This window comes from Dama dama, chromosome 11 (genome assembly GCF_033118175.1).
Source record: "Dama dama isolate Ldn47 chromosome 11, ASM3311817v1, whole genome shotgun sequence".
NCBI lineage: Eukaryota > Metazoa > Chordata > Mammalia > Artiodactyla > Cervidae > Dama > Dama dama.
In genome coordinates, this window is record NC_083691.1 from 43,496,873 (window position 1) to 43,523,098 (window position 26,226).

The 26,226-nt window shown below is 36.6% G+C and overlaps 1 protein-coding gene across 1 annotated transcript in view; it reads left to right on the top strand.

Moving 5' to 3' along the window:
* WDPCP (WD repeat containing planar cell polarity effector) overlaps positions 1-26,226 on the top strand; it is a 296,203-nt gene that overhangs the window by 187,156 nt on the left and 82,821 nt on the right. The window contains exons 12-13 of the mRNA XM_061156106.1: positions 4,201-4,389; positions 7,470-7,593. Of these exons, the coding sequence (XP_061012089.1) occupies positions 4,201-4,389; positions 7,470-7,593 (313 nt within the window). The remainder of the gene's footprint in view (positions 1-4,200; positions 4,390-7,469; positions 7,594-26,226) is intronic.

Below are 26,226 nucleotides of genomic sequence, written 5' to 3' on the forward strand. Positions count from 1 at the left end.
TCCATGGGGTCGCGAAGAGTTGGACATGACTGAGAGACTTCACTTTCATGCACTGGAGAAGGAAATGGCAACCCACTCCAGAATTCTTGCCTGGAGAATCCCAGAGACGGAGCCTGGTGGGCTGCTGTCTGTGGGGTCACCAGAGTCGGACATGACTGATGTGACTTAGCAGCAGCAGCAGCATGAAGACTTTTGGACAGCAGCATTTGTCGATTCTGCCAACACAAAAAGAATAGTAAAGTTTTATTGCTTAGTATAGTGGGGGTGCTGGTGTAAGTTGCTTTAGTTCTGTCTTACTCTTTGTGACCCTGTGCACTGTAGCCCTCCAGGCTCCTATGTCCATGAGATTCTCCAGGCAAGAACACTGGAGTGGGTTGCCATTTTCTCCCTCCAGAATAGTCAGGGTAATTCCCCAGATTCCTTATCAAGTTGAGTCCTGCTGGTATAGCACAAGATCTCATTTTTATATGAGTTTGAAGTTAATATAAATAATTTCAGGATCTTTCTCATGAGCTAATACATTTTTAAAAATTCTGAAACCTATAACTATTTCAGGTAAATGATGATGATGACAGTAATGAAGAGTTATAGTCGTATATTATATACTTTACAGATTCCAAATAACTTCACATACATTTTCTTATTTAACTTTATGATTCTTTGTACTGAGAAGTTTTTGTAGATTCACTCAAATCAGTAAACGTTTGCAGAAGGAAAAAGATTTTACAAACAAATATTTTTTTAAAAGCTTAAAAAAAACTTAAAAGGTGCTAGTACGTATTGTCATTTTATTACACAGAATTTGTTAGTTTCAAAAGAGTTCTTCCATATTTAAAAGATAAGATAAAATTCTAACAGAATGCCTCTCCTCCCACTCCCTGCTTTGTTTGATGTTCTTATTTCTCTTAGCTTAGAAGTGGATTTTCTTTAGTTATGCAAGAGGATCAATAACAAGATTAAAGTATTTCTTTACAAATAATCATTTCTTTACAATAATCTCAAAAATGACAGAATGGTCTCTGTTCGTTTCCAAGGCAAACCATTCAATATCACAGTAATCCAAGTCTATACCCCAACCATTAATGCTGAACAAGCTGAAATTCAATGGATCTGTGAAGACCTATAAGACCTTCTAGAACTAACACTCAAAAAAAGATGTTCTTTTCATTATAGGGGACTGGAATGCAAAAGTAGGAAGTCAAGAGATACCTGGAGTAACAGGCAAATTCAGCCTCAGAGTACAAAATGAAGTAGGGCAAAGGCTAATAGAATTTTGCCAACGGAAGGCACTGGTCATAGCAAACACCCTCTTCCAACAATACAAGAGAAGACTCTACATGTGGACATCACCAGATGGTCAATACTTTAATCAGATTGATTATATTCTTTGCAGCCAAAGAGGGGGAAGCTCTATACAGTCAGTAAAAATAAGACTGGGAGCTGGCTGTGGCTCAGATCATGAACTCCTTATTGCCAAATTCAGACTGAAATTGAAGAAAGTAGGGAAAAATCACTAGATCACTCAGGTGTGACCCAAATCAAATCCCTTATGATTATACAGTGGAAGTAACAAACAGGTTCAAGGGATTAGATCTGACAGAGTGCCTGAAGAAATATGGACGGAGGTTTGTGACATTGTATAGGAGGCAGTGATCAAGACCATCCCAAGAAAAAGAAATGCAAAAAAGGCAAAATGGTTGTCTGAAGGGGCTATACTAATAGCTGTGAAAAGAAGAGAAGCTAAAGGTAAAGGAGAAAAGGATATATCCATTCGAATGCAGAGTTCCAAAGAATAGCAAGGAGAGATAAGAAAGCCTTCCTCATTGATCATTGCAAAGAAATAGAAGAAAACAATAGAATGGGAAAGACTAGAGATTGTTTCAAGAAAATTAGATATACCGAGGGAACATTTCATGCAAAGATGGACTCAATAAAGGACAGAAATGGTATGGACCTAATAGAAGCAGAAGATGTTAAGAAGAGGTGACAGGAATACACAAAAGAACTATACAAAAAAGATCTTCATGACCCAGATTACCACGATGGTGTGATCACTCACCTAGATCCAGATATGCTGGAATGCGAAGTCAAGTGGCTCTTAGGAAGTATCACTACTAACAAAGCTAGTGGCGGGAATGGAATTCCAGCTGAGCTATTTCAAATACTAAAAGATGATGCTATGAAAGTGCTGCACTCAATATGCCAGCAAGTTTGGAAAACTCAGCAGTGGCACGGCTGTATATTGTCACCCTGCTTATGTAACTTATATGCAGAGTACATCATGTGAAATGCCAGACTGGATGAAGCACAAGCAGGAATTAAGATTGCTGGGAGAAATATCAATAACCTCAGATACACAGACACCACCACCCTTATGGCAGAAAGTGAAGAACTAAGGAGCCCTCTGATGAAAGTGAAAGAGGAAAGTTAAGAAGTTGGCTTAAAACTCAGCATTCACAAAATGAAGGTCATGGCTTCAGGTCCCATCACTTCATGGCAAATAGATGGGGAAACAATGGAAACAGTGAGAGACTTTATTTTGGGGGGCTCCAAAATCACTGCAGATTATGACTGGAGCCATGGAATTAAAAGATGCTTGCTCCTTGGAAGGAAAGCTATGACCAACCTAGATTAAAAAGCAGAGACATTGCTCTGCCAGCAAAGGTCTGTTTAATCAAAGCTATAGTTTTTCCTAAGTCATGTATGGATGTGCGAGTTGGACTATAAAGAGAGCTGCATGCCGAAGAATTGATTCTTTTGAACTGTGGTGTTGGAGAATACTCTTCAGAGTCCCTTGGACTGCAAGGAGATCCAACCAGTCCATCCTAAAGGCGATCAGTCCAGAATATTCATTGGAAGGACTGATGCTGAAGGTCAAACTCCAATACCTTAGCCACCTGATGAGAAGAACTGATGCCTTGGAAAAGACCCTGATGCCAGGAAAGATTGAAGGTGGAAGGATAAGGGGACGACAGAGGATGAGATGGTTGGATGGTATCACCGACTCAATGGACATGAGTTTGAGCAAGCTCCAGGAATTGGTGATGGACAGGGAAGCCAGGCATGCTGCAGTCCATGGGGTCGCAAAGGGTCAGATACAACTGAGTGACTGCACTGAACTGAATAATCATTAGTAATCAAAGATGATAATCTTTAAATGCCAATTTGAAGTAAATTGGTATGTGGTATTCTTTTTTTTTCTCTATTTTTATTTTATTTTATTTTTCTTCTCTCAATTATTTTTATTAGTTGGAGGCTAATTACTTTACAATATTCTAGTGGTTTTTGACATTGACATGATACATTGACATGAATCAGCCATGGATTTACATGTGTTCCCCATCCTGAACCTCCCTCTCACCTCCCTCCCCATCCCATCCCTCTGGGTCATCCCAGTGCACCAGCCCCGAGCACTTGTCTCATGCATCTAACCTGGACTAGCGATCTGTTTCACAGTGAATAATATGCATGTCATGAATATTTGTACTTTTTTCTGCCAAGTACATGGGGCTGAAGATCAGATGCAACCTAGAATAATGAATCTGGTCAATAAGAATTGTGTTACATCAAAATTCTGTCTTTAGGTATATACCACAGGGACTTCCCTGGTGGTCCAGTGGTTAAGAATCTGCCTTCCAATGCAGGAGACGTGGGTTTGATTCTTGATCAGGGAACTAAGATCTCATGAGGCAACTGAACCCACATGCCGCTACTAAAGAAGCCATGTGCTTGTGCCACAGCTGCTGAGCCCACATGCTCTGGAGCATGTGCCCCATAACTAGAGAAGCCTGTGCACTGCAATGAAAAGACCACCTTTCGCAGTGAAGACCCAGCACAGCTAAAAATACACACACTCACAATAGAGGCCTAAATCACATATGGGAAATTCAGTTAGCTATTGTGATTTACATAAAAGTTCTCACATTTATTCATTTTTAGTCTAAACAGTTTGATCATGTAGAGTAAAAAGTTTTAATATATGGTAAATGGTAAGCATAAGCAAGATGGAGTTGGTAGGTGATACTTGAAGACTTGACCACAGTGCCATATATGAGTATTGGCCCCCACAAACCCCACGTTTCAAGCTCTTTATGCAAGAAAAGATCACTGTTTTTTTTTTTTTCCTCTTGAGAATTAAACATGTTTTTGTTATTTTTATTTTTAAATGATTCACTTGATTTTATATATTTTTTGTGACAGGTATCTTCACACAAGGACACCTGGGTCTGGTAGACATCATCTTCCAGTATGTTCACTGTGATGAGATCTATGAGGCAATAAACATCCTGAGTAGTATGAACTGGGACACTCTGGGCTATGAGTGCTTTATCAGCATGTGTGCCATTGTAAACCATCTTCTTAGACAAAAGCTCACACCAGAGAGAGAAGGTCAGAATTAAAATATATTTCATAAGTGAGTTTTGTATATACATGAAATATGTTTTATGAGTTGGTTATTTTTTGAGGATGCTTTGGAGTTGTGTTACTGTAACTTAAAAGACAAAAATATTCATGCCGTATTAAACTGACAAAATCAGGTATCAAATAATTACTCCCATATGGTAACTTACTGTATAGTATTTGTCAACATAATAACTTTTCTGTATATACCTGTATTGGAACTCACAATGAAGTCATTGCACATTTCAGACTAAATTCATATGTAGAATATGCTCAGATTTTAAACTTTGATGAGGAATTTAATGTACTTCCTAGGGTTTGGAAGACAAAGGGTCCTAAACAAAAATCCTTAATTTCTTCTTCACTTTAAACATTAGTATTTCTCACATCCCAAGTTCTTTGGCCAGACAGTAGACCTTACCACTGATTGTGTGTGTTTGTGTGTGTGACAGAGAGAGAATTACAGCTTAGGTTGTTCTTGTTTTCATTCTAACTTAGACTTCTAATCGCCCTCTACCTTCTGGCTGCTTGGATTTCCTAACCTTCTGTAAATAAGTAATTTTTGTCCATAGGATCTCAGATGTTTATTTTCAGAGAGAGATGAGGCACTGTAACCTCCCCACCAAAAGGGAAAAAAAAGTGCCACATGCAATAATGAAATCAGTTTTTATATTTCCCAGTATATATTATTTTTATTATGAGTAATTTATTTTCTTAATGTAAAATGCATCTAAACATTCTTGAATTTGTATCTTTATTTCAAATGTTTGTGATTAGCATTGACATTAATAGTGGGAAACCATGGCCAATGAAGATGTTTCTATAGGTGATTTATAAAGTAAAGAAAACAGGAAATATGTCAAAAAGCCTTTACTGGAGAGCTTTTTCCCTCACTGTTTTCTTTCCATATTTATAGATTTTCTTATTCCATTTTATTCCATTTCAAAGTAAACATGGTAGATAGTATTCTGTACCTAACCTTCTTTTTAGTAATTTTGGAGAAGAATAATCAGTATGAACATGTTCTTTTAAGAAGTCTGCATCATGAGACTTGGCCTCAACTCAAAGGAGGCCCACAATAATTATTTAATGTTAACTGAATGTGCTTTTTGGAGGTAGTCCAACACATCTATGGAGATTCCAGTGCATCTGCAATGAGAAAATGCCTAGCACATGCTTGACCCACAGTAGGTACTCAATGGATATTAGTTAAAAATAAAAAGAGTATAACCAGAATTTGGGGGCTCTAAGATGACTGTAATATTTTCACCTGCAGAGTTATCTCAAGTAATTATTTGTTAGTATTGGTATACTCTCAAGATTAGGTAGATAGCAGGGTCCCTAAAGAAAGCCTGTTATGGTACACATAACCCATGTAAGAGATGATAAATTTACAGTTGAGGAAATATGAAGACAACAATATATTGACTCTTACTCAGAACACCGTGAAATTGTTAGCACCGTAGTGTATTTGTGTTATAAGATTCCTGTGTAGTAAGTGAGATTATTAGGGAATTCACAAATGGGTATTATCAGGTTCCTGCCTTAATAAAGGATATTATCAAGGAACCATATTGGGTGGATAGGGAAATAAAAAATTTGTATGATACACTAGGCTATTAAAATAAAATGCTTTCATGATGCTAGGTTATCAGAATATGTACATTTTAAGTAGGTGTATGCATTTTCCCCCAAGTAATTGCAGAACACTTTTCTAAAACATTCACATTCTTCTCTGTTGAGATTTATTCTATCTGAATCTAACAAATTTGACATGGTAATTTGTTTCCTTTTATTAATGGAGCCCAGTGAGCTCTTTTATTTGTAGCTGGGGCTGTGGTTATCTTCAAGATCTTCATTTCTGCCTTAAACATCAAGCTGGGCTATCTAATGAATCTGTAACTGTGCTGGGAACTACAAGTATTCCATGTAGGCTCAAACATTTCAGATGTACGAAACATGCTGTCAAGAAAACAAGCAATGGCAAGAGAATCTGGCTTGTTTTCACAATGGCATTGCTGTATTCAATTTTAATCTAAATTGACTGCTGCTTTGAAAGAAAATACCCCCAAAGTTCATCTTACTTTACTGTCTAGATCTGAGATTAAAAAAAAGAAATTACCAGCAGCTTAGCAAAGTCCATAGCAATTACTCTGATGAGGTATTTAATACTTTCAAACCCAAATATACCTAAAAGAGTTCTGCTAAATAAGGTATTGTTTATCCAACCTAGTGCTACTAGTGCAAAAAAAATCAGAGGAATCCTGCTGTAAGCTGTATTCTGATACAGCTCTCACCATCATGGTAATTATATATTTCACAGTTATTTCTTGGAGGTAACACAACCCCACTGGCATGTCTTGGCAAAAGTGTAAATTAGACAAAAAGTGCCCTTTTCTCCCAATCACTAGCCCTTTGGCTTCTCAAACCTGTTCTCTGGTCCTTCTTTGCTATCAGGAAGTCAGTTGACCAGAGTCGATTAGCATGGGATCCCTCCCAGGGATGTTAGCTTTCACCCTTGGACAAAACCAAGGGTGTTGTGTTGTTTAGGACAGTATTTAGGAAAGGGAGGGGGATTTTTTATCTTTAAGTTGTAACAAAGAAATATTATTACTCCAATAAGTCTATTTTTATTTGCATTATTTTTAAAGATATTTCTAATACTGATTTCAATGCCTAATGTAGTAAGACTAGTTTTCTCCTTTCAGCTAAAGAGAGTAAATGTGCACACTGAGAGTTGATTTTACTGGAAATACTAGTTTCAAATTGTGTTACTCTGATGAGTCACTGTTTTAATTACCCATTTGTGGTGAGAGGTTGATTCATTATGGATTTCTTCAGTTGTGACAGCTTTTTGTTGCTCAGAGTCATTGTCAGCTTTGCTTCAAGTGAAAGTTTATACACAGGTTTGTTTTTGTACCAGCTGTCATATTTTAATTTCATCTTTTCCTGCAACAGGCTCACATTTCGTCCAAGTTTGCAAAACCTGACTGACTGCAAACATGAGTATTCTGTTGTAATTGAAGGAGTTTAACTTGTTTTAGTGCTGCTATGTTTGAATTCCACAGCACAGCTTGAGGCAAGCCTTGGAACCTTCTATGCTCCAACAAGACCACTCCTGGATACGACTGTATTAGAATACAGAGACCAAATCAGCAAATATGCAAGGAGATTCTTCCACCACTTGCTCAGGTAAATGATAATTTTGGATTAATTAGTGTCAGACTAATTACCTATTTAAGGAACCATCTTCTTTAATTAGAATATTCCATAATATGTCTATCTCTTTCCTAATAGTCTGTCCCATAAGAGAAAAACAAATAAGCTCTTGATATTCTTTCTTTAATTTGTTCTTGTTTTCCTATTAAGGACTATACTGGAGTATCATTGAGGTCTTTTACATCATCAGTACACTTTAATATAATTGCCCCTTTAATATGAAAGCAAAAATTACCAACTTTGTAAAGTTGTTTTAAAAATATTAACTTAATTGTACTCTTAAGAACAGAGAAATGTTTAATTGCAGCTAAAATAAATGTACTATAAAGTTATAAGACAGTCCACTGGTTTGCTTTACTTTCAGAATTACTATAGAGAGATTTGTCCATTGTTTTCCTATATAATATAGCAAGTTGCTAGCTTCACTGTGTCTCATTTTCTCGCCTTTAAATTCCTTTAATTCCTTTAGTCTTAAGGATTATATGAAAAATTAGGTAATGACAAGAAATTACTCTGAGACAGATGCTGTAGAAATCAAAGGAGAATATAGAGTATATTCTCTATATATAAAATTGCAAAAAATGAGTGGAAGATGAATGGATGGATGGACATAAATAACTAGCCAGTTACTTTAGGGATACACCTAAAAATATCAATGCTAGAAATAAAAACAGGGAAGTGTTCAGAACAAAATTTAGGATATTGTCGAGCGGGTTAAGAGAAATACAAGAGAATAAGCCCATGGGAGCCTCGAAGGTATTAGTAGTATTCCTTTTCTTAAAGTGAGTGTAGTATATATCAGGGTCCATTAAAAAGTATTATTCTTTTAGCTGAGAGTATACATTTTGTATACTTTAATATATGATATATTTTATAATAGAAAGTAATAGAATTTTCAGTTACTACATCCAGTTGAACTGGGTTTCAATTTTACTTCTCGTGTACCCTAACTGTTACAGTTCTTTTTAACTTAGGAAATTTCTGAGTTTATCAATTGACAAATGAGTAAGCTATTTATAAAGTGGCACTTTGATCTCTACCAAACAGTGAAACCTTTGGAAAACAAATCTTTTTAGAAGGTAGAAATGTTAATATATTGTATATGTTATGACCTACAATTGAATGTTGCCTTTTTATCTGAATGACTTCGGTATATTCCAAGAGATCCTTCACCCTAAATGAAGCAGTGTTCTATCCATAAACATATACATCTTCATGACAAAGATACTGAAACTGACATCACATTTATTTGGACTTAGGGCTTTATTCTTTGCTCTGTTAGTCTACTTTCCTTGTTTCTGGGGAAAATTAATTAATTCACCTCTTGCCTGAAGAGCACAAAAAGATTAACATTAATGAAGCTGACATTCTGGTGGCATATTCTTAGTGGCTTCACTGTCTCTGCCCTGATTTTATGTAGTGATTTGGTTGTGCATAAGTATCACAGTTTATAATGCTGCTGGCTTTAGAATACTCATATCCTACTAATGTTCACACGTTCTACTGATGTGCAATTTTTTCATTGATTTTTCTCATAGTATTCTAATTATTATTTGGATGTATTTTGATGAGGTGACTATTACTGTCATTATTATTAGACTGTAGCATTTCTGTGTGATTACATCTGAAATTGAACATTGTCTCTTAGAGTGTACTAGGTTTTTCATATTTCCTTTTTTGTATGCTTCCTGTTGTTTCAATTATAAGGAATGTTTGGTAGTTCTTTTGACAGTAGGCTATACATGGCATTAGAAAAAAGAAACAAGTTTAGAAGAAATTGAATGAGATAGCTTAAGTTAGAACCATCCTTTTGTTTAATCTGCCAACAAGAAGTTCTCCTGTGTAAGTGAGGAGAAAAAGGCCAAGTACAATTTTGTATTTGTGAAGTACTAGAATTGCATCACTTTTTCACTTTTTTCTGTACTTTGCTAGCCAGTATTTTAATACTCTAAAAAAAGTTATTAGATAATGGAATAAGTCCTAATAGTGAAGACCATCATAAAGTAAATTAAAGATGAAGAAAAGGAGCACCATGCAGAGTAGGGATATATCTAAGATCACTCGCTGGTTAAGCTGAGGAGTCAGATTGCTCGAGTCCAGATTAAAAAAAGAATAAAACATTATATTGATTTTAATATCAAAAAGTATATAGTGAGGTCATAGTATGAATTTGTGCTGATATACACATATACTGTGTGGGCTTTTAAAACAAATGTTTACAATTTTGTTTTTATCTTGATAGTAGTAGAAGTCTAGAGACAGCTTTTTGTTTCTTGACCTTTTTTGTCTTGAGCAAATATGAAACTTATTTTGACAGCCTTCCTTCAAATCGAGATGAATCTAAATTTTGAAACTTATTTCTCATGTCCTTTACTGACAACGTTTTCTATGTGTTCAAAGTGGTCAGTGTTCATTAAAGAAATGCTCCTGATAATGTAAATCATTGCTCCTAACATTAAAGATAGAAATCAGTAGAAGTACAATCTTGATATGGTAGCTAAATAAGGGGATTGTTACAATAAAATTTTAAAAGAGATTGTACAGCCCGATTCATAAACTCATTAAGCTGGAAGAACTGACCTCTAGAATGTGACTTGAAAAAAATTCCGTGTGTTATCCTTTACCCTCACACTCCAACACTCAGACACCAAATATGTGAGTTTTTTCCTCCACACCTACCAATTCTCTGACACCAACTCTACAGTTCAGTTCAATTCTGATACTAACCAGAGTTAACTCAGACCCCACATTATTAAGAGCTCAGTCTTGTAAGACTATCCCTACTTCATATGCCATTCACAAGTAGTAGATTCCCAGGTTACCTGCAATTTCTGTCTGACTTGTCTACAAATTGTACGTTTCTACCATCCCCTCATGTTCAGTAGTATACTAGAGTGGCTCACAGAACCCAGGAAAATAGAGCTTGCTTACTACTGGCAATATTTTAAAGGATACAAATAAAAGCCAGATAGAGAGATGTATAGGGCAAATAATGTGAGAAAGGACTCGAAGCCTCCATGCCCTCCAAGTGTACCACCTTCCCAGCTCCTCCACACTTTTCAGTCCAGAAGCTCTCTGCATCTCCTCCTTTTGAGTATTTATGGGGGCTGCATTACATAGACATGATTGGTTAAATAATTGGCCATTGGTGATTAATTCAACCTGTAGCTCCCCTTTCTTCCCTTCTCCCCAGAAGTTCAGGAGTGAGGCTGAAGTTCTGCTAATCATGTGGTTGATTTCCCTCGCTTCAGCCCCTATCTGTAGAGGCTTTTAGAAAGTCAACTCATTCATCTAAACTCAGGTATGATTGAAAGAGTAACAAAAGACTTTCATCTTTTTGGCTCTGTATCACTTAGGAAGTTCCAGGAAGCTCCTTTGTCACAAACAGGACAAAGATCTAATATATATTTCATATTACTATAAATCACAATATCATAGAAGGAAGATGTAAGTTTGCCTAAATTAAGTTCGAAAGGTGATTGTTCATTTCTCTGCTTCCATAAAATTGAATACTCTTCCAGAACTGCTGAATAAGGAAGTATTAGCAAGTAACAGCTTTTCACTATAAACAGATAGGAAGTATAAGAGAAATTCCTAGATAATGATGAAATAAAAGGGCAAACATTTCAAATGAATGTGCCACATATGAAGCTTATTTTACTAACATGGAAATATAATTCATTTTACTTGTTTATTTCTCCTCTTAACTGTGAGAGTATCATTTTCTGACTCAAATGGTGTTACTATTTTTTAGTAATTTTGTTTGTTTATTTTTGGCTGTGCTAGGTCTTTGTTTCTGTGCACAGGCTTTTCTCTAGTTGTGGCGAGCAGGGGCTGCGCTCTGGCTGTGGTGCACAAGCTTCTCATTGCAGTGACTTCTCTTGTTGTGGAGCACAGCCTCTAGGGCACGTGGGCCTCAGTAGTGCCTGCATACGGCTCAGTAGTTGCAGTTCTCGGGTTCTAGAGCATGGGCTCAATAATTGTGGCTCATGGGCTTAGTTGCTCCACAGCATGTGGGATCTTCCTGGATCAGAGATCAAACCTGTGTCTTCTGCACTGACAGGCAGATTCCTTAGTACTGAACCACCAGGGAAGCTCTCAAATGGTATTATTGATTGTGGCACATTAGAGTTGTTTTTTTTTTTTTAATGCCTATGAAATAGTAAGCAAAATCTTGGGAGAAGGAGCTTTATTTCCTAAAAATAAAAATATCATGTTTATAAAATATTTGTGGGGAAATGTACTGATGTCTGCATTTTCCTTGGCACTGCAACAGAAAAAGTGAGATGAACTGATGCATAGAAAGGGAAATGAATACATATGTGATAAAACAGTATTGTAAAATGATGATAGAATCTAAGTGGTAAAAAATATATATATATTATGTCAACTTTCCTGGATGTTTGAAAATTTGTATTATATTGGAGGATAATGCGTATTATGTTGGAGTCAATATTTATACTTGGAATTCAGGGGGAAAAGTAATCTCTTAGAAATGACTCTTAGCTTATGAAAAGTACGTATGTTAGGCAAAAAGAAACTGTTAGCCAATTTGATTTTTAAAAGACTTTTTAAAATTTACTTTTACTTTACTTTTATTTACTAATAAAACACATTCAGTAAATAAAACAATATTTAGAGAATAAGAATGATCTACAGAGAAAAACTTACTAGTCAGACCATCTATGTAATGGATAATATATGTAAAATATTTGTTTGAAGCATGGTTGAGCTGGCAGGAAACTTAGGGAAACACTCATAGGTTGAAATGACAAGGATGCTTGATTCCATAAGAGTAAGCAAAGTCACAGTTTGTCTTGAGGGCATTTGCTGGCACCTGGCAGTGAGGTGCTTGGCTTATAAAGGCTGTGTACTCAGAGGATTGTAGACAAAACCTAGGGCTCAAGCAGAATGGGAAACTGGATCAGGGATTCCCACATCAATTTAGGACCCTTGAAGGGCAGCATCTTCCTTGAGAGATCTAAAAAGAAGGAAGGTATGAGATGCAGGAAGGAATGGTTAAACTTGTGGGAGCCTAAACAAAAATTGATCATGTAAAACATAAACACTGATGTCTAATTCAAGTGATTAAAATTAAGATAAAATCCTGGACAATGGTAACACATAAATCAGAAGAGAAGTGAAAAAGTTAAAGCAGTCTAAGGTTCCTGACTTTTAAAGTGAAGGTAGAGATACTTATTAATACCAGGTTTTATAAATAAAAGATACATGTTAAAATTTTGGGGTGCTCACTGAAAGAACAGAAATAGAGTGTATAATTTTCAAACAAATAGAGTGAAAATGTTGGATAAGGGAAAAAACAATTGAATCCCAAAGAAGGCAAGAATTGGGGGAGGGTGCATCATGAAGAGGGGAAAACCACAGAAAAAAGATGAAAACCAGAAACACAGTAATAGTAGAAATGAATTTTAAAAATCAATAATCATTGTCAATGTAAGTAGATTAAAATTTTCATTTGCAGAGATTGTTGAAACAGTTTTTTATAAGTTTTTACAAGAGACACCTAAAATGTACTTAGTTTAAAAGCTAGAGAATGGGTAAAGAATTATGCTAGGTCAAAAGAGAGCTAGTAATGTTATATAAATAGTCTCTAAAGCAAAATCAGTAGTAGGGATTACTAGAGATTGGTATCAATAGAAAAATCAATTGATATAACAGTTCTAAATGTGTACAATTACACATAAAATAAAAATTGACAAATCAACTTTTCACAGTTAAAAATTTTAATTCCTTTGGTGTGGTAATTGATAGATTAAATGAACAAAGTATCATTAAGGAAATAGAGAATATTGATTTAATGGACATGTATACAGTACTGTATACAACTGGAGACTATACTTTTTTCATAAACAAAAACATTTCAAAAAAACTAATAACTAGGCTTATTGCAGTAATCATTTTATAATGTACAGAGATATCAAATCACCACGACAGTAGATCAGTTATACTTCAGTTTTTTAAAAAGCACCACGTAATTTAAGAAAATACTGGTAAAATAAGCCTAAAAAAAGTAGAAGGAAAGAAATATGTTCAGAAATTAATGTAATGACAAATTATAGAAGTGAATTAATAAAGCTAAGCATTTGTTCTTTGACAAATTTGGTAATATAGAAAATAGTAAACAATACTAGGGATGTAAATGGGATCTAATGTTAGACATGTCAGAAAGTTTTAAAAATTAAACGGAATACTATGAATAACTTCATTACAAAAAAACTTGAAAAATTAGATGAAATTTCTTTAAAAATTAAAAATAACCAAAGCTGACTAAAAAAGAAATAGAATATCTGAATAGCTCTATAACCGTTAATGAAATTAAATTAGTAATTAACACTTTTCCCACAAAGTAAGCCAGTCCCAAGGTGTTTTTAACAAATGAGGGTCTACACTGTACTTATACTTTTTCTTCATTGTGTTTTAGTTGTTTTTTTAAAATACGTATTTATTTACATTGTTGCACATGAAATTAAAAAAAAATCCTGAATTGATTCACTATGATGACCTTCTAAGAGACTTTTATTTTCTTTGATATGGTAATTATATTTAAAGATTGACTCTAGAAAGTGACTCTTACATGTGAGCAGACCTTTTTAGGAAAAGGATCAAACAACAAAATGGAAAAATAGCAGAAGGGAACAAGGACAAAACCTTAAGGCTTTTAACTGAAAGCCCCTGATAAGTGTGCTTTTTTATAGATGCAGGAGCTTATTTTCATGTGGGCCCAGTTAGGGCTGTTTGGAAATGAAAACTGTGGGTATCGGGGAACTTGAGATTCTTGCCAAGAGGTGAGGAAAGTTCTACCATAATGACAGTTTGAAAAAAACTTGTGATGCTAATCAGTAAACTAGTAAACTAAACAAAATTGGTTCAGGGTAGGTACAAATAACTTGAAGGCCATTTCATGAACAGATTCATGAAATCTGTTTCCACAGACTTGTTTCTTTTTCCTCAAGATTTCTCTTTTAGAGCTAAATCCCGTTTTGCTCTTTGATCCTTTTCCTAAACAAAGGTTGTAACTGTAACTGTAATCAGTTCAGTTCATAGTTACTCAGGGAATGGCCCAAAGCATCCAAACTGTGTTACATTTGGCAGTATGGCTTTCCTTTACAGCGTCACTTCCCTATATATATATATAACTATACCAGTGAAATAAGTCCTTAAATTTTACTTATATTGCTAACATTCTCTCTCAGATATTATGTCTAAAAATAAAAATGGGTCAGTTCAGTTCAGTCACGTCCAACTCTTTGCAACCCCATGAACTGCAGCACACCAGGCCTCCCTGTCCATCACCAACTCCCGGAGTTTACCCAAACCCATGTCCATCAAGTTGATGATGCTATCCAACCATCTCATCCTGTCATCCCCTTCTCCTCCTGCCTTCAATCTTTCCCAGCATCAGGGTCTTTTCCAATGAGTCAGCTCTTCATATCAGGTGGCCAAAGTACTGGAGTTTCAGCTTCAACATCAGTTCTTCCAGTGAACACCCAAATGGGTAAAACTTGCATTATTATAAAGAAAATCATGATTATGTAAAAAGCTATGATAATAACCATTCTGTTCCACTTGAGTTACTGTAACGGCCTTAAGGACTCTGTTGTCCAGTGTGAAAGGACTATACTAGATTCTTGATAGCGGTGGAGGCAGGAGTAGTGCCAGTTCGCTTATTAGGCATTATGCTGAACAGATGGATCCTAAGACTTTCACTCCAGTCATTACTGTTTACATTTGTGATGTACAGAATTCATTTTCTGCCTAAATTCTAGTTGAGTTGTTTATTCAGAACTGATTATTCTTATTTTCTCTTGGATGTTAACTCTTCATGGTCTTCTCTGTTACTCTTCTTCAATGAATGATTTCCTGGGCCTGGGCAAAAGGCCACATTTATAGGTAAGGAAACTGTGTCTGCAGGTTTGACGCTGCTGACCAAGACAGTTGTTGACCTTAAACTCCAGACTTGCCCCAACTGATGGCCTCCTTCTGCTTCTTGTCAGGAAGTCTTAACTCTTTAGTTTAGCAGATGAAAGTGACTAAAAAACACTAGGATGTATTCTCATCAACTGTATTAAATACATGACCTCTGGGCACATTTGAGTGTAGCACCTGGCCACAACTGGTGTGTACTCAAGATGACTATGGACATGTAACATAGACCATGTAACACAACTATAGCTATTTTAAAGCTGTGGTGTGAAGACACCCTTTATCCACAATGCAAAAATCAGAGATGTCTTCTCTGACAGTGAAGGACATACATGATATGCAAATTGTGGCTATTAAGAGAGAGATGATTCTTGGCTACTGAATACTTCATAAAGTCTAGGAGAAATTCTGCTTTGTTAGATATTCTAACCTGTTGAGGTCTGGAAAAGAGACATGCAGAGAAGATACAATCAACAATTTATTAGGCAGATTGTATATATCTGCGGATCTCATAGCTCAAGGAAACCATAATAGAGTATAATAAATGAACCTCAATAAATAAGTGGAGAAGGCAATGGAAACCCACTCCAGTACTCTTGCCTGTAAAATCCCATGGACGGAGGAGCCTGGTAGGCTGCAGTCCATGGGGTCGCGAAGAGTTGGACATGACTGAGCAACTTCACTTTGTTTTTTTTTTTTTTTTTTATTAGTTGGAGGCTAATTACTTCACAGCATTTCAGTGGGTTTTGTCATACATTGATATGAATCAGCCATAGATTTACACGTATTCCCAATCCCGATCCCCCCTCCCACCTCCCTCTCCACCCGATTCCTCTGGGTCTTCCCAGTGCACCAGGCCCAAGCACTTGTCTCATGCATCCCACCTGGGCTGGTGATCTGTTTCACCATAGATAGTATACATGCTATTCTTTTGAAACATCCCACCCTCACCTTCTCCCACAGAGTTCAAAAGTCTGTTCTGTATTTCTGTGTCTCTTTTTCTGTTTTGCATATAGGGTTATCGTTACCATCTTTCTAAATTCCATATATATGTGTTAGTATGCTGTGATGTTCTTTATCTTTCTGGCTTACTTCACTCTGTATAATGGGTTCCAGTTTCATCCATCTCATTAGGACTGATTCAAATGAATTCTTTTTAATGGCTGAGTAATATTCCATGGTGTATATGTACCACAGCTTCCTTATCCATTCATCTGCTGATGGGCATCTAGGTTGCTTCCATGTCCTGGCTATTATAAACAGTGCTGCGATGAACATTGGGGTGCACGTGTCTCTTTCAGATCTGGTTTCCTCAGTGTGTATGCCCAGAAGTGGGATTGCTGGGTCATATGGCAGTTCTATTTCCAGTTTTTTAAGAAATCTCCACACTGTTTTCCATAGCGGCTGTACTAGTTTGCATTCCCACCAACAGTGTAAGAGGGTTCCCTTTTCTCCACACCCTCTCCAGCATTTATTGCTTGTAGACTTTTGGATAGCAGCCATCCTGACTGGCGTGTAATGGTACCTCCTTGTGGTTTTGATTTGCATTTCTCTAATAATGAGTGATGTTGAGCATCTTTTCATGTGTTTGTTAGCCATCTGTATGTCTTCTTTGGAGAAATGTCTGTTTAGTTCTTTGGCCCATTTTTTGATTGGGTCATTTATTTTTCTGGAATTGAGCTGCAGGAGTTGCTTGTATATTTTTGAGATTAATCCTTTGTCTGTTGCTTCATTTGCTATTATTTTCTCCCAATCTGAGGGCTGTCTTTTCACCTTACTTATAGTTTCCTTTGTAGTGCAAAAGCTTTTAAGTTTCATTAGGTCCCATTTGTTTAGTTTTGCTTTTATTTCCAATATTCTGGGAGGTGGGTCATAGAGGATCCTGCTGTGATTCATGTCAGAGGGTGTTTTGCCTATGTTCTCCTCTAGGAGTTTTATAGTTTCTGGTCTTACAGTTAGATCTTTAATCCATTTTGAGTTTATTTTTGTGTATGGTGTTAGAAAGTGTTCTAGTTTCATTCTTTCCCAAGTGGTTGACCAGTTTTCCCAGCACCACTTGTTAAAGAGGTTGTCTTTTTTCCATTGTATATCCTTGCCTCCTTTGTCAAAGATAAGGTGTCCATAGGTTCATGGATTTATCTCTGGGCTTTCTATTCTGTGCCATTGATCTATATTTCTGTCTTTGTGCCAGTACCATACTGTCTTGATGACTGTGGCTTTGTAGTAGAGTCTGAAGTCAGGCAGGTTTATTCCTCCAGTTCCATTCTTCTTTCTCAAGATTACTTTGGCTATTCAAGGTTTTTTGTATTTCCATACAAATTGTGAAATTCTTTGGTCTAGTTCTGTGAAAAATACCGTTGGTAGCTTGATAGGGTAGCTTGCATTGAATCTATAGATTGCTTTGGGGTAGAATAGCCATTTTGTCAATATTGATTCTTCCAATCCATGAACACGGTACGTTTCTCCATCTGTTTGTGTCCTCTTTGATTTCTTTCATCAGTGTTTTATAGTTTTCTATGTATAGGTCTTTTGTTTCTTTAGGTAGATATACTCCTAAGTATTTTATTCTTTTTGTTGCAATGGTAAATGGTATTGTTTCACTTTGACTTTTCACTTTCATGCATTGGAAAAGGAAATGGCAACCCAGTCCAGTATTCTTGCCTGGAGAATACCAGGGATGGGGGAGCCTGGTGGGCTGCCATCTATGCGGTCACAAAGAGTGGGACACAACTGAAGTGACTTAGCAGCAGCAGCAGCAATAAATAAGTTTCAGAATATGTTTATTTTTATGGGAAATGCTTCTTGTGTGTTTGATAAAGTATAGATATAACATTAATAATTCTTTACTCTTTTATTACATTTTAAACTTATTAGAACTCAAAAAACTATGAACAGATGTTGTAACCTTATTTCCACTTATAGTAAGTATTGGCACACATCTGAAATACTCTAGAGTAGATAGGATAAGTACCATTCAGTTCCAACTGTTTAAATTCTCACTTCCATTTTGCTTTCCCCTGATAACCATGGTCAAATAATAAAATATTCAGCTTGCTATATAGGTTCTGATTCTTATTAACTATCTCATAAAATTTTATTTAAAGAGGTGCTTGACTTTTGTCAGCACCTGGAGAACTAAGGAGCATCTAAGTTTTAGGGATGTAACAAATATTAGCTTCCCTCAAAAAGGTAACATATGTGCCTCAGAAGTGTTGAAATGACTGAAAAAAAGACAGCACTTTGGTGAAATCTTTCTTGAACACTCTGATCACATGTGGTTATTGCTGTGAGAGGATATGTATTTGTCTTTTATTTCATAGATTTTATGAATAAATGTTGTTTAAACCTAAAGCTCTCCCATGAATTCAACTCTTCCTAATCCATAGGACTGCATATTGTCATTGCAGTTTAGAACATTAGGCTACATTTTGGCCTAAATAAAAGTAACTTCCTGACTGTAGAAGTAATAGATGATTTTCTTTCACATTGCCTTCTTCTTGTCTTCTTTGTCTTCATTGTCTTCTTTTCTATCATTGCCTTCTTCTTGTCATGTCAGTAAAAATAGATTCACATCATGCATTATAAAGACATACCACCAGCCATCCTCTTATTCATGGACATGGACTATTTCCAAATTTTGCTACTATGAGCAATGCTGTAATAGACACCATATTCATGTATCCTAACAAGTGTATTCATGCATGCACACAGGCATGCACACACACACTTATATTTGTGCATTTATCTGATTATTTCCTGAGAGTGAATTCCTATATGTGAAATTTCCTAGTCAGAAGTTACTTACATTTATAAGGTTCTTGATATATTTTTGTCAAATGTTCCTGTCACCATTTTGTCAAATTAGTCATCATAACCACAGTTGAAATAATATCTTAAAGTGATGACAAATAGGTGAAATTTGGCACCCTGCTGCTTTAATTTTTGTCATATTAAATTCATTCTTATTTAAAAATTTTAGGTAATAAACTTTATTGTTTAGAGCAATGAAATTTGAGGCAAACTTGAGAGGAAAATCTGGAGATTTCCAATACACGCTCTCTCCCCATCCTGCTTTAATATTGATCTCTTTTTTCTACTAATCGTTATAAGCATACATTTTCATATATAGATATGTGTGTATATATATAAAAGCTATTTATATTTTGTGAAAGATTACTATTTATTGTGTGCCAGTTAAAGCTAAGGACTTTATACATGATCACATTTAATCTTCACGTCATAATATGTAAGCATGTATTATCCTTGTTTTATAGACGAGGACATTCAGGGGGACTGACTAACTTGTCCAACAATTATATATAATATATGGCAGACCAGGATTGTAACTTGAGTCCATCTGACCTCAAAAGTCTCAGTTCAGTTCAGCTCAGTCATGTCCGACTCTTTGTGACCCCATGTACTGCAGCATGCCAGGCTTCTCTGTCCATCACCAACTCCTGGAGTTTACTCAAACTCATGTCCATTAAGTCGGTGATGCCATCCAACCATCTCATCCTCTGTCGTCCCCTTCTCCTCCTGCCTTCAGTCTTTCCCAGCATCAGAGTCTTTTCAAATGAGTCAGTTCTTCACATCAAGTGGCCAAAGTACTGGAGTTACAGCTTCAGCATCAGTCCTTCCAGTGAATATTTAGGACTGATTTCCTTTAGGATGGACTGGTTGGATCTCCTTGCAGTCTAAGGGACTCTCAAGGGTCTTCTCCAACACCACAGTTCAAAAGCATCACTTCTTCGGTGCTCAGCCTTTTTAATGGTCCAACTCTCACATCCATACACAACTACTGGAAAAACTATAGCCCTGACTATACAGACCTTTGTTGGCAAAATAATGTCTCTGCTTTTTAATATGCTGTCTAGGTTGGTCATAGCTTTTTTTCCAAGGAGCAAGTGTCTTTTAATTTCATGACTGCAGTCACTGTCCACAGTGATTTTGGAGCCAAAGAAAATAAAGTCTGTCACTATTTCCACTGTTTCCCCATCTATTTGCCATGAGGTGATGGGATTGGATGCCATGATCTTTGTTTTCTGAATGTTGAGTTTTAAACCAGCTCTTTTCACTCTCTTCTTTCAGCTTCATCAAGAGGCTCTTAGTTCTTCTTTGCTTTCTGCCATAAGGGTGGTGTCTTCTGCATATCTGTGGTTATTGATATTTCTCCCAGCAATCTTGATTCCAACATGTGCTTCCTCTAGCCTGGCATCTCGCGTGACGTACTCTGCATATAAGTTAAGTAAGCAGTATGACAACATGCAGCCTTAACATGCTGCTTTCCCAATTTTCAGCTAGTCCATTGTTCCATATCCGGTTCTAACTGTTGCTTCTTGATGTGCATACAGGTTTCTCAGGAGGCAGGTAAGGTGGTCTAGTATTCCCATCTCTTTATAAAAGAGAGTTTTAAAAAAAAGCTTCAAAAGTTTTTCAGAAATGTTTAAATGGATACTACTTTTTAACAGATATATATAAAGCCACCAATCTGACTCTTAAGAAATTCTGTAAGGTACAATTTTATTGTAAGGTACAATTTTAAAAATCAAGTAATTTGCATATCATGGGGCATTTTGGTTATTTCAGTTTGGGACTATTGCAAATAAAGTTTCTGTGAACATTCAACTGTAGGTTTTTGTGTAGATGTGAATTTTCACTTCTCTTCATAAATGCTGAGGAGTGCCTGCTAAGTCACATGCTAGGCTGTGGGTGTTTAGTTCTGTATAGAGCTGCCATATTGTTTTCAGAGTGGCTGTGTCATTTTGCATTCCTACTGGCAATGTGTCAGAAATTCAGTTTCTCATCATCTGTGGCAACACTATCATAATTTTTTAATTTTAGATGTGTAGTTATGTTTCATTGTGGTTTTCATTTGTGTTTTCTTCATGGCTAGTGACGTTGAGGACCTTTCCATGTGTTTACTTTCCTTCTTTATATCCTAGTGAGATATCTCTTCATGTCCTTTGTCTATTTTCTAATGAGATTGTTTGAAAATATACTTTAATAAAGTTTGTTGATATGCTTTGGGAATGCAACTTTATATTTGTAAGCATGAGAGAAATAGCGCAAGACCATTTGATGACATTGTGGATGCTTTCATGCAGTTGCAGGTTCCAGAATGATGTGGTTGAATTATCTTAAGAAGCTAACGTTGGGGTGATTGTATTGAGATATGCATGTAAGAGGGAGAGAAAATAGGGAGAGGAGAAAGGAGGGAAACAGTGTATGGAGAGAGAATAGAGGGGCAGTAAGGAAGAGATAAAGACAGAGATAATAGGAAGAATGATGATAGACGATAAGTAACAGATACAATGGCTGCAAGGAGAAAGAAGAAATACTGCAAAGCTAAGTACACCCTGGGACCAAGGGCTTTTCTCAGTTGGCCAGGAAGTGTCTCCGGGACTAATGGAAAGCAGAGACTGAGGTAGACCATATAGAAGATTGGGAGATGTTTTAAGTAAGTCGTTACCTGAAATATAGAGATTTTAACTGCCTGTGAATTGTACTTAAGCATCTAATTGGTGGAGTTGAAAGAGAATTGGAGTCATCCCAGTTCTTCCAAAGATTCAAGAAACAGGTGGCAAGTTTTTTTATCTGTAAAATGGGAAATCAAATCACCTGCCTCTGCTACCTCTTGGGAGTACTGTATCCAATAAAGCAATTATTAAAAAACACTTTTACATCTGTAAGGTATTCCATAGATAAATTGTTATTACTAATTTTTAAAACCATGAATAAACAGTAATAGGACTGAAATAGTAAATGAATACAAATACAACTATGATTTTTAAAAAGCACTTGGCAAATTTTTATTAAAGAGAGCTATTGCATTACTAATTTTTCTTAGTATAGCATATCATTCTTTACCTTCTAGGACGTAGCAAGAGTCAGGAAATTCATGTCATTTGTTTGTAAGAAAAGAACACATGCTTCCAAGGAACAGAGCTAGTGCCCTCAAGCTGGAGAAAGTCATCCCTACATGGGTGTCCTTTGTCTTACTGGAGGCAAGGAAAAGGGTCTGGCATACAGATCGTCTTAATCCATTTGGGCTTCTGTAACAAAATATTCTTCAGATTCAGCTCAGTTCAGTAGCTCAGTTGTGTCTGACTCTTTGCGACCCCATGGACTGCAGCACTCCAGGCCTCCCTGCCCATCACCAACTCCAAGAGTTTCCTCAAACTCATGTCCATTGAGTCAGTGATGCCATTGAACCATCTCATCCTCTGTAGTCCTCTTTTCCTCCCGCCTTCAATCTTTCCCAGAATCAGGGTCTTTTCAAATGAGTCAGTTCTTCGCATCAGGTGGTCAAAGTATTGGAGTTTCAGCTTCAGCATCAGATTTTCTAATGAGTATTCAGGACTGGTTTCCTTTAGGATGGACTGGTTGGATCTCCTTGCAGCCTAAGGGACTCTCAAGAGTCTTCTCCAACACCACCGTTCAAAAGCATCAATTCTTCAGTGCTCAGGTTTCTTTATAGTTCAACTCTCACATCCATACATGACTACTGGAAAAACCATTGCTTTGACTAGATGGACCTTTGTCAGCCAAGTAATGTCTCTGCTTTTTAATATGCTGTCTAGGTTGGTCATAACTTTCCTTCCAAGGAGCAATCGTCTTTTAATTTCATGGCTGCAGTCACCATCTGCAGTGATTTTGGAGCCCCCCAAAATAAAGTCTGTCACTGTTCCCACTGTTTCTCCATCTATTTGCCATGAAGTGATGGGACCTGAAGCCATGATCTTTGTTTTCTGAATGTTGAGTTTTAAGTCAACTTTTTCACTCTCCTGTTTCACTTTCATCAAGAGGCTCTTTAGTTCTTCTTCGCTTTCTCCCATAAGGGTGGTGTCATCTGTGTATCTGAGTTTATTGATATTTCTCCCGGCAATCTTGATTCCAGCTTGTGCTTCATCCAGCCATCCAACCTGGCATTTCACACGATGTACTCTGCATATAAGTTAAATAAGCAGGGTGACAGTATACAGCCTTGTGGTACTCCTTTCCCAATTTGGAACCAGCCTGTTGTCCCATGCCTGGTTCTTGACCTGCATACAGATTTCTCAGGAGACAGGTAAGATGGTCTGGTATTCCCATCTCTAAGAATTTTCCAGTTTGTTCTGATCAACACAATCAAAGGCTTTGGCATAATCTGTAAAGGAGAAATAGATGTTTTTCTGGTATTTGCTTGGTTTTTCGATGATCCAACAGATGTTGGCAATTTGATCTCTGGTTCCTCTGCCTTTTCTAAATCCAGCTTGAACATCTGGAAGTTCACGGTTCACGTACTGTTGAAGCCTGGGTTGGAGAATTTTGAGCATCACTTTGGTAGTGTGTGAGATGAGTAGTAGTATATATACATGTTAATCCTAAACTGCTACTTTAGCCCTTCCTCCACACACATTTCTCCTTTGGTAACGGTAAGTTTATTTTCTAATTCTTTGAGTCTGTTTCTGTTTACCAGTTAAGTTCATTTGTATAATTTTTTTAAAACTCCACATATAAGTGATATCATATGATATTTGGGAAAAGTTACCCACTCCAGTATTCTGGAGAATTCCATGGACTGTATAGTCCATGTGGTAGCAAAGAGTCTGACATGACTGGGTGACTTTCACTTTCACGTCTTGGCTATTGTAAACAGTGTTGCAGTGAACATTGGGCTTTGGACGCTTGGGCATTGATACCTTTTTAAATTATGGTTTTCTCTGGATGTATGCCCAGGAGTGGAATTTCTGGATCACATAGTAATTCTATATTTACTTTTTAAAGGAATGTCCCTACAGTGCTCCATACTGATTCTCCATGTTGGTTGTACCAATTTGCATTCCCTTCCACTGTGTAGGAGGGTTCCTGTTTCTCGACATCCTCTGCAGCATTTACTATTTGTAGACTTTTTGATGCTGATCATTCAGACTGATGAGAAGTGATAGCTCGTTGCAAGTTTTAATTGTGTTTATGTAATAAGTAGTGGCATGAGCATTTTTTCATGTGCTTTTTGCCCATCTATATGTCTTCTTTGGAGAAATATCTATTCAGATCTTCTGCCCATTTAAAAACAACTTTTAACATATAATTTTGTTTATTTATTGTTGGCTGTGCTGCTTCTAAGGGCGACTCTCTAGCTGCAGTGCACAGGCTTCTCACTCGGTGGCTTTTTGTGATGGAGAGCATGGGATCTAGGATGTGTGAACTTCAGCAGTTGCAGATCCCGGGCTCTAGAGCACAGGCTCAATAGTTGTGGCACATAGGCTTAGTTGCTCCTTGGCATGTGGGATCCTCCCAGATCAGGGATCAAACCCATGTCTCCTGCATTGAGACAGGCAGATTCTTTACCACTGAGCCACCAGGGAAGCCCTTTATAATTAGTTTTTGATTAGATTGTTTGCTTTTTTGATATTTAGGTGCATGAGCTATCTGTATGTTGCAAATATTTTCTCCCATTCTGTGTGTTGTCTTTTTGTTTTGTTTATGGTTCCCTTTGCTCTGCAAATGCTTTTAAGTTTAATTAGATCCCCCCCCTCTTTTTAGTGGACCATTTTTAAAAGCCTCTTGAGTTTGTTAACATAGTTTTTTGCTGTTTATGTTTTTTTTCTTTTCCACCATGAGGTATGTGGGAACTTAGCTCCCTGACCTGGAATTGAACCTGCAATCCCCTGCATTGGCAGGTGAAATCCTAAGCACTAGACCAAGAAGGAAGTACCCCCATTTGTTTATTTTTGTTTTAATTTTCATTACTCTAAGAGGTGGATCCAAAAAGATATTGCTGAGGTTTATATCAAAGAATGTTTTGCCTATGTTTTCCCTTGAGACTTTTATTGTGTTGTGGTCTTTCCTTTAGGTCTTTAATCCATTTTTACGTTATTTTTGTGCATGGTGTTAGAGAATGTTCTAATTTCATTCTTTACATGTAGCTGTCCAGTTATCCCAGCACCACTTATTGAAGAGACTATCTTTGCTCATTGTATTAGCTTGCTTCCTTTGTTGTATATTAATTGACCACAGGTCTGTGAATTTATTTCTGGACTGTCTATCCTATTCTATTGATCTATATTTCTCTTTTTGTGCCCATACTATACTGTTTTGAATACTGTAACTTTGTGGTATAGTCTGATGTCAAGGAGCCTGATTCCTCCAGCTCTCTTTTTCTTTCTCAGGATTGCTTTGGCTCATTGAAGTCTTTTGTGTTTCACACAAATTAAAAAATTTTTTTATTCTAGTTCTGTGAAAAATTCCATTGGTAATTTCATAGGGATTTCATTGAATCTGTAGATTGCCTTGGACAGTACAGTCATTTTGACAATATTGCTTCTTCCAATCCAAGAACACAGTATATCTCACCATCTGTTTGTGTCATCAGCAATTTTTTTAATCAGCATCTTACAGTTTTGGGGTACAGTTCTTTTGTCTCCTTAGGTGGGTTTATTCCTTGGTATTTTAATTCTTTTTTGTAGCATTGGCAGATGGGATTGTCTTAAATTTCTCTTTTGGAGCTTTCATTGCTAATGTATAGAAATGTAACAGGTTTCTGTTTCCTGAAACTGTACTGAATTCATTGATAAGCTCTAGTATTATTTTTCTGGTAGTGTCTTCAGGATCTTCTACGTTCAGTATGTCATCTGCAAACATTGATACTTTTACTTCTTTTCCAATTTGGATTCCTTTTCT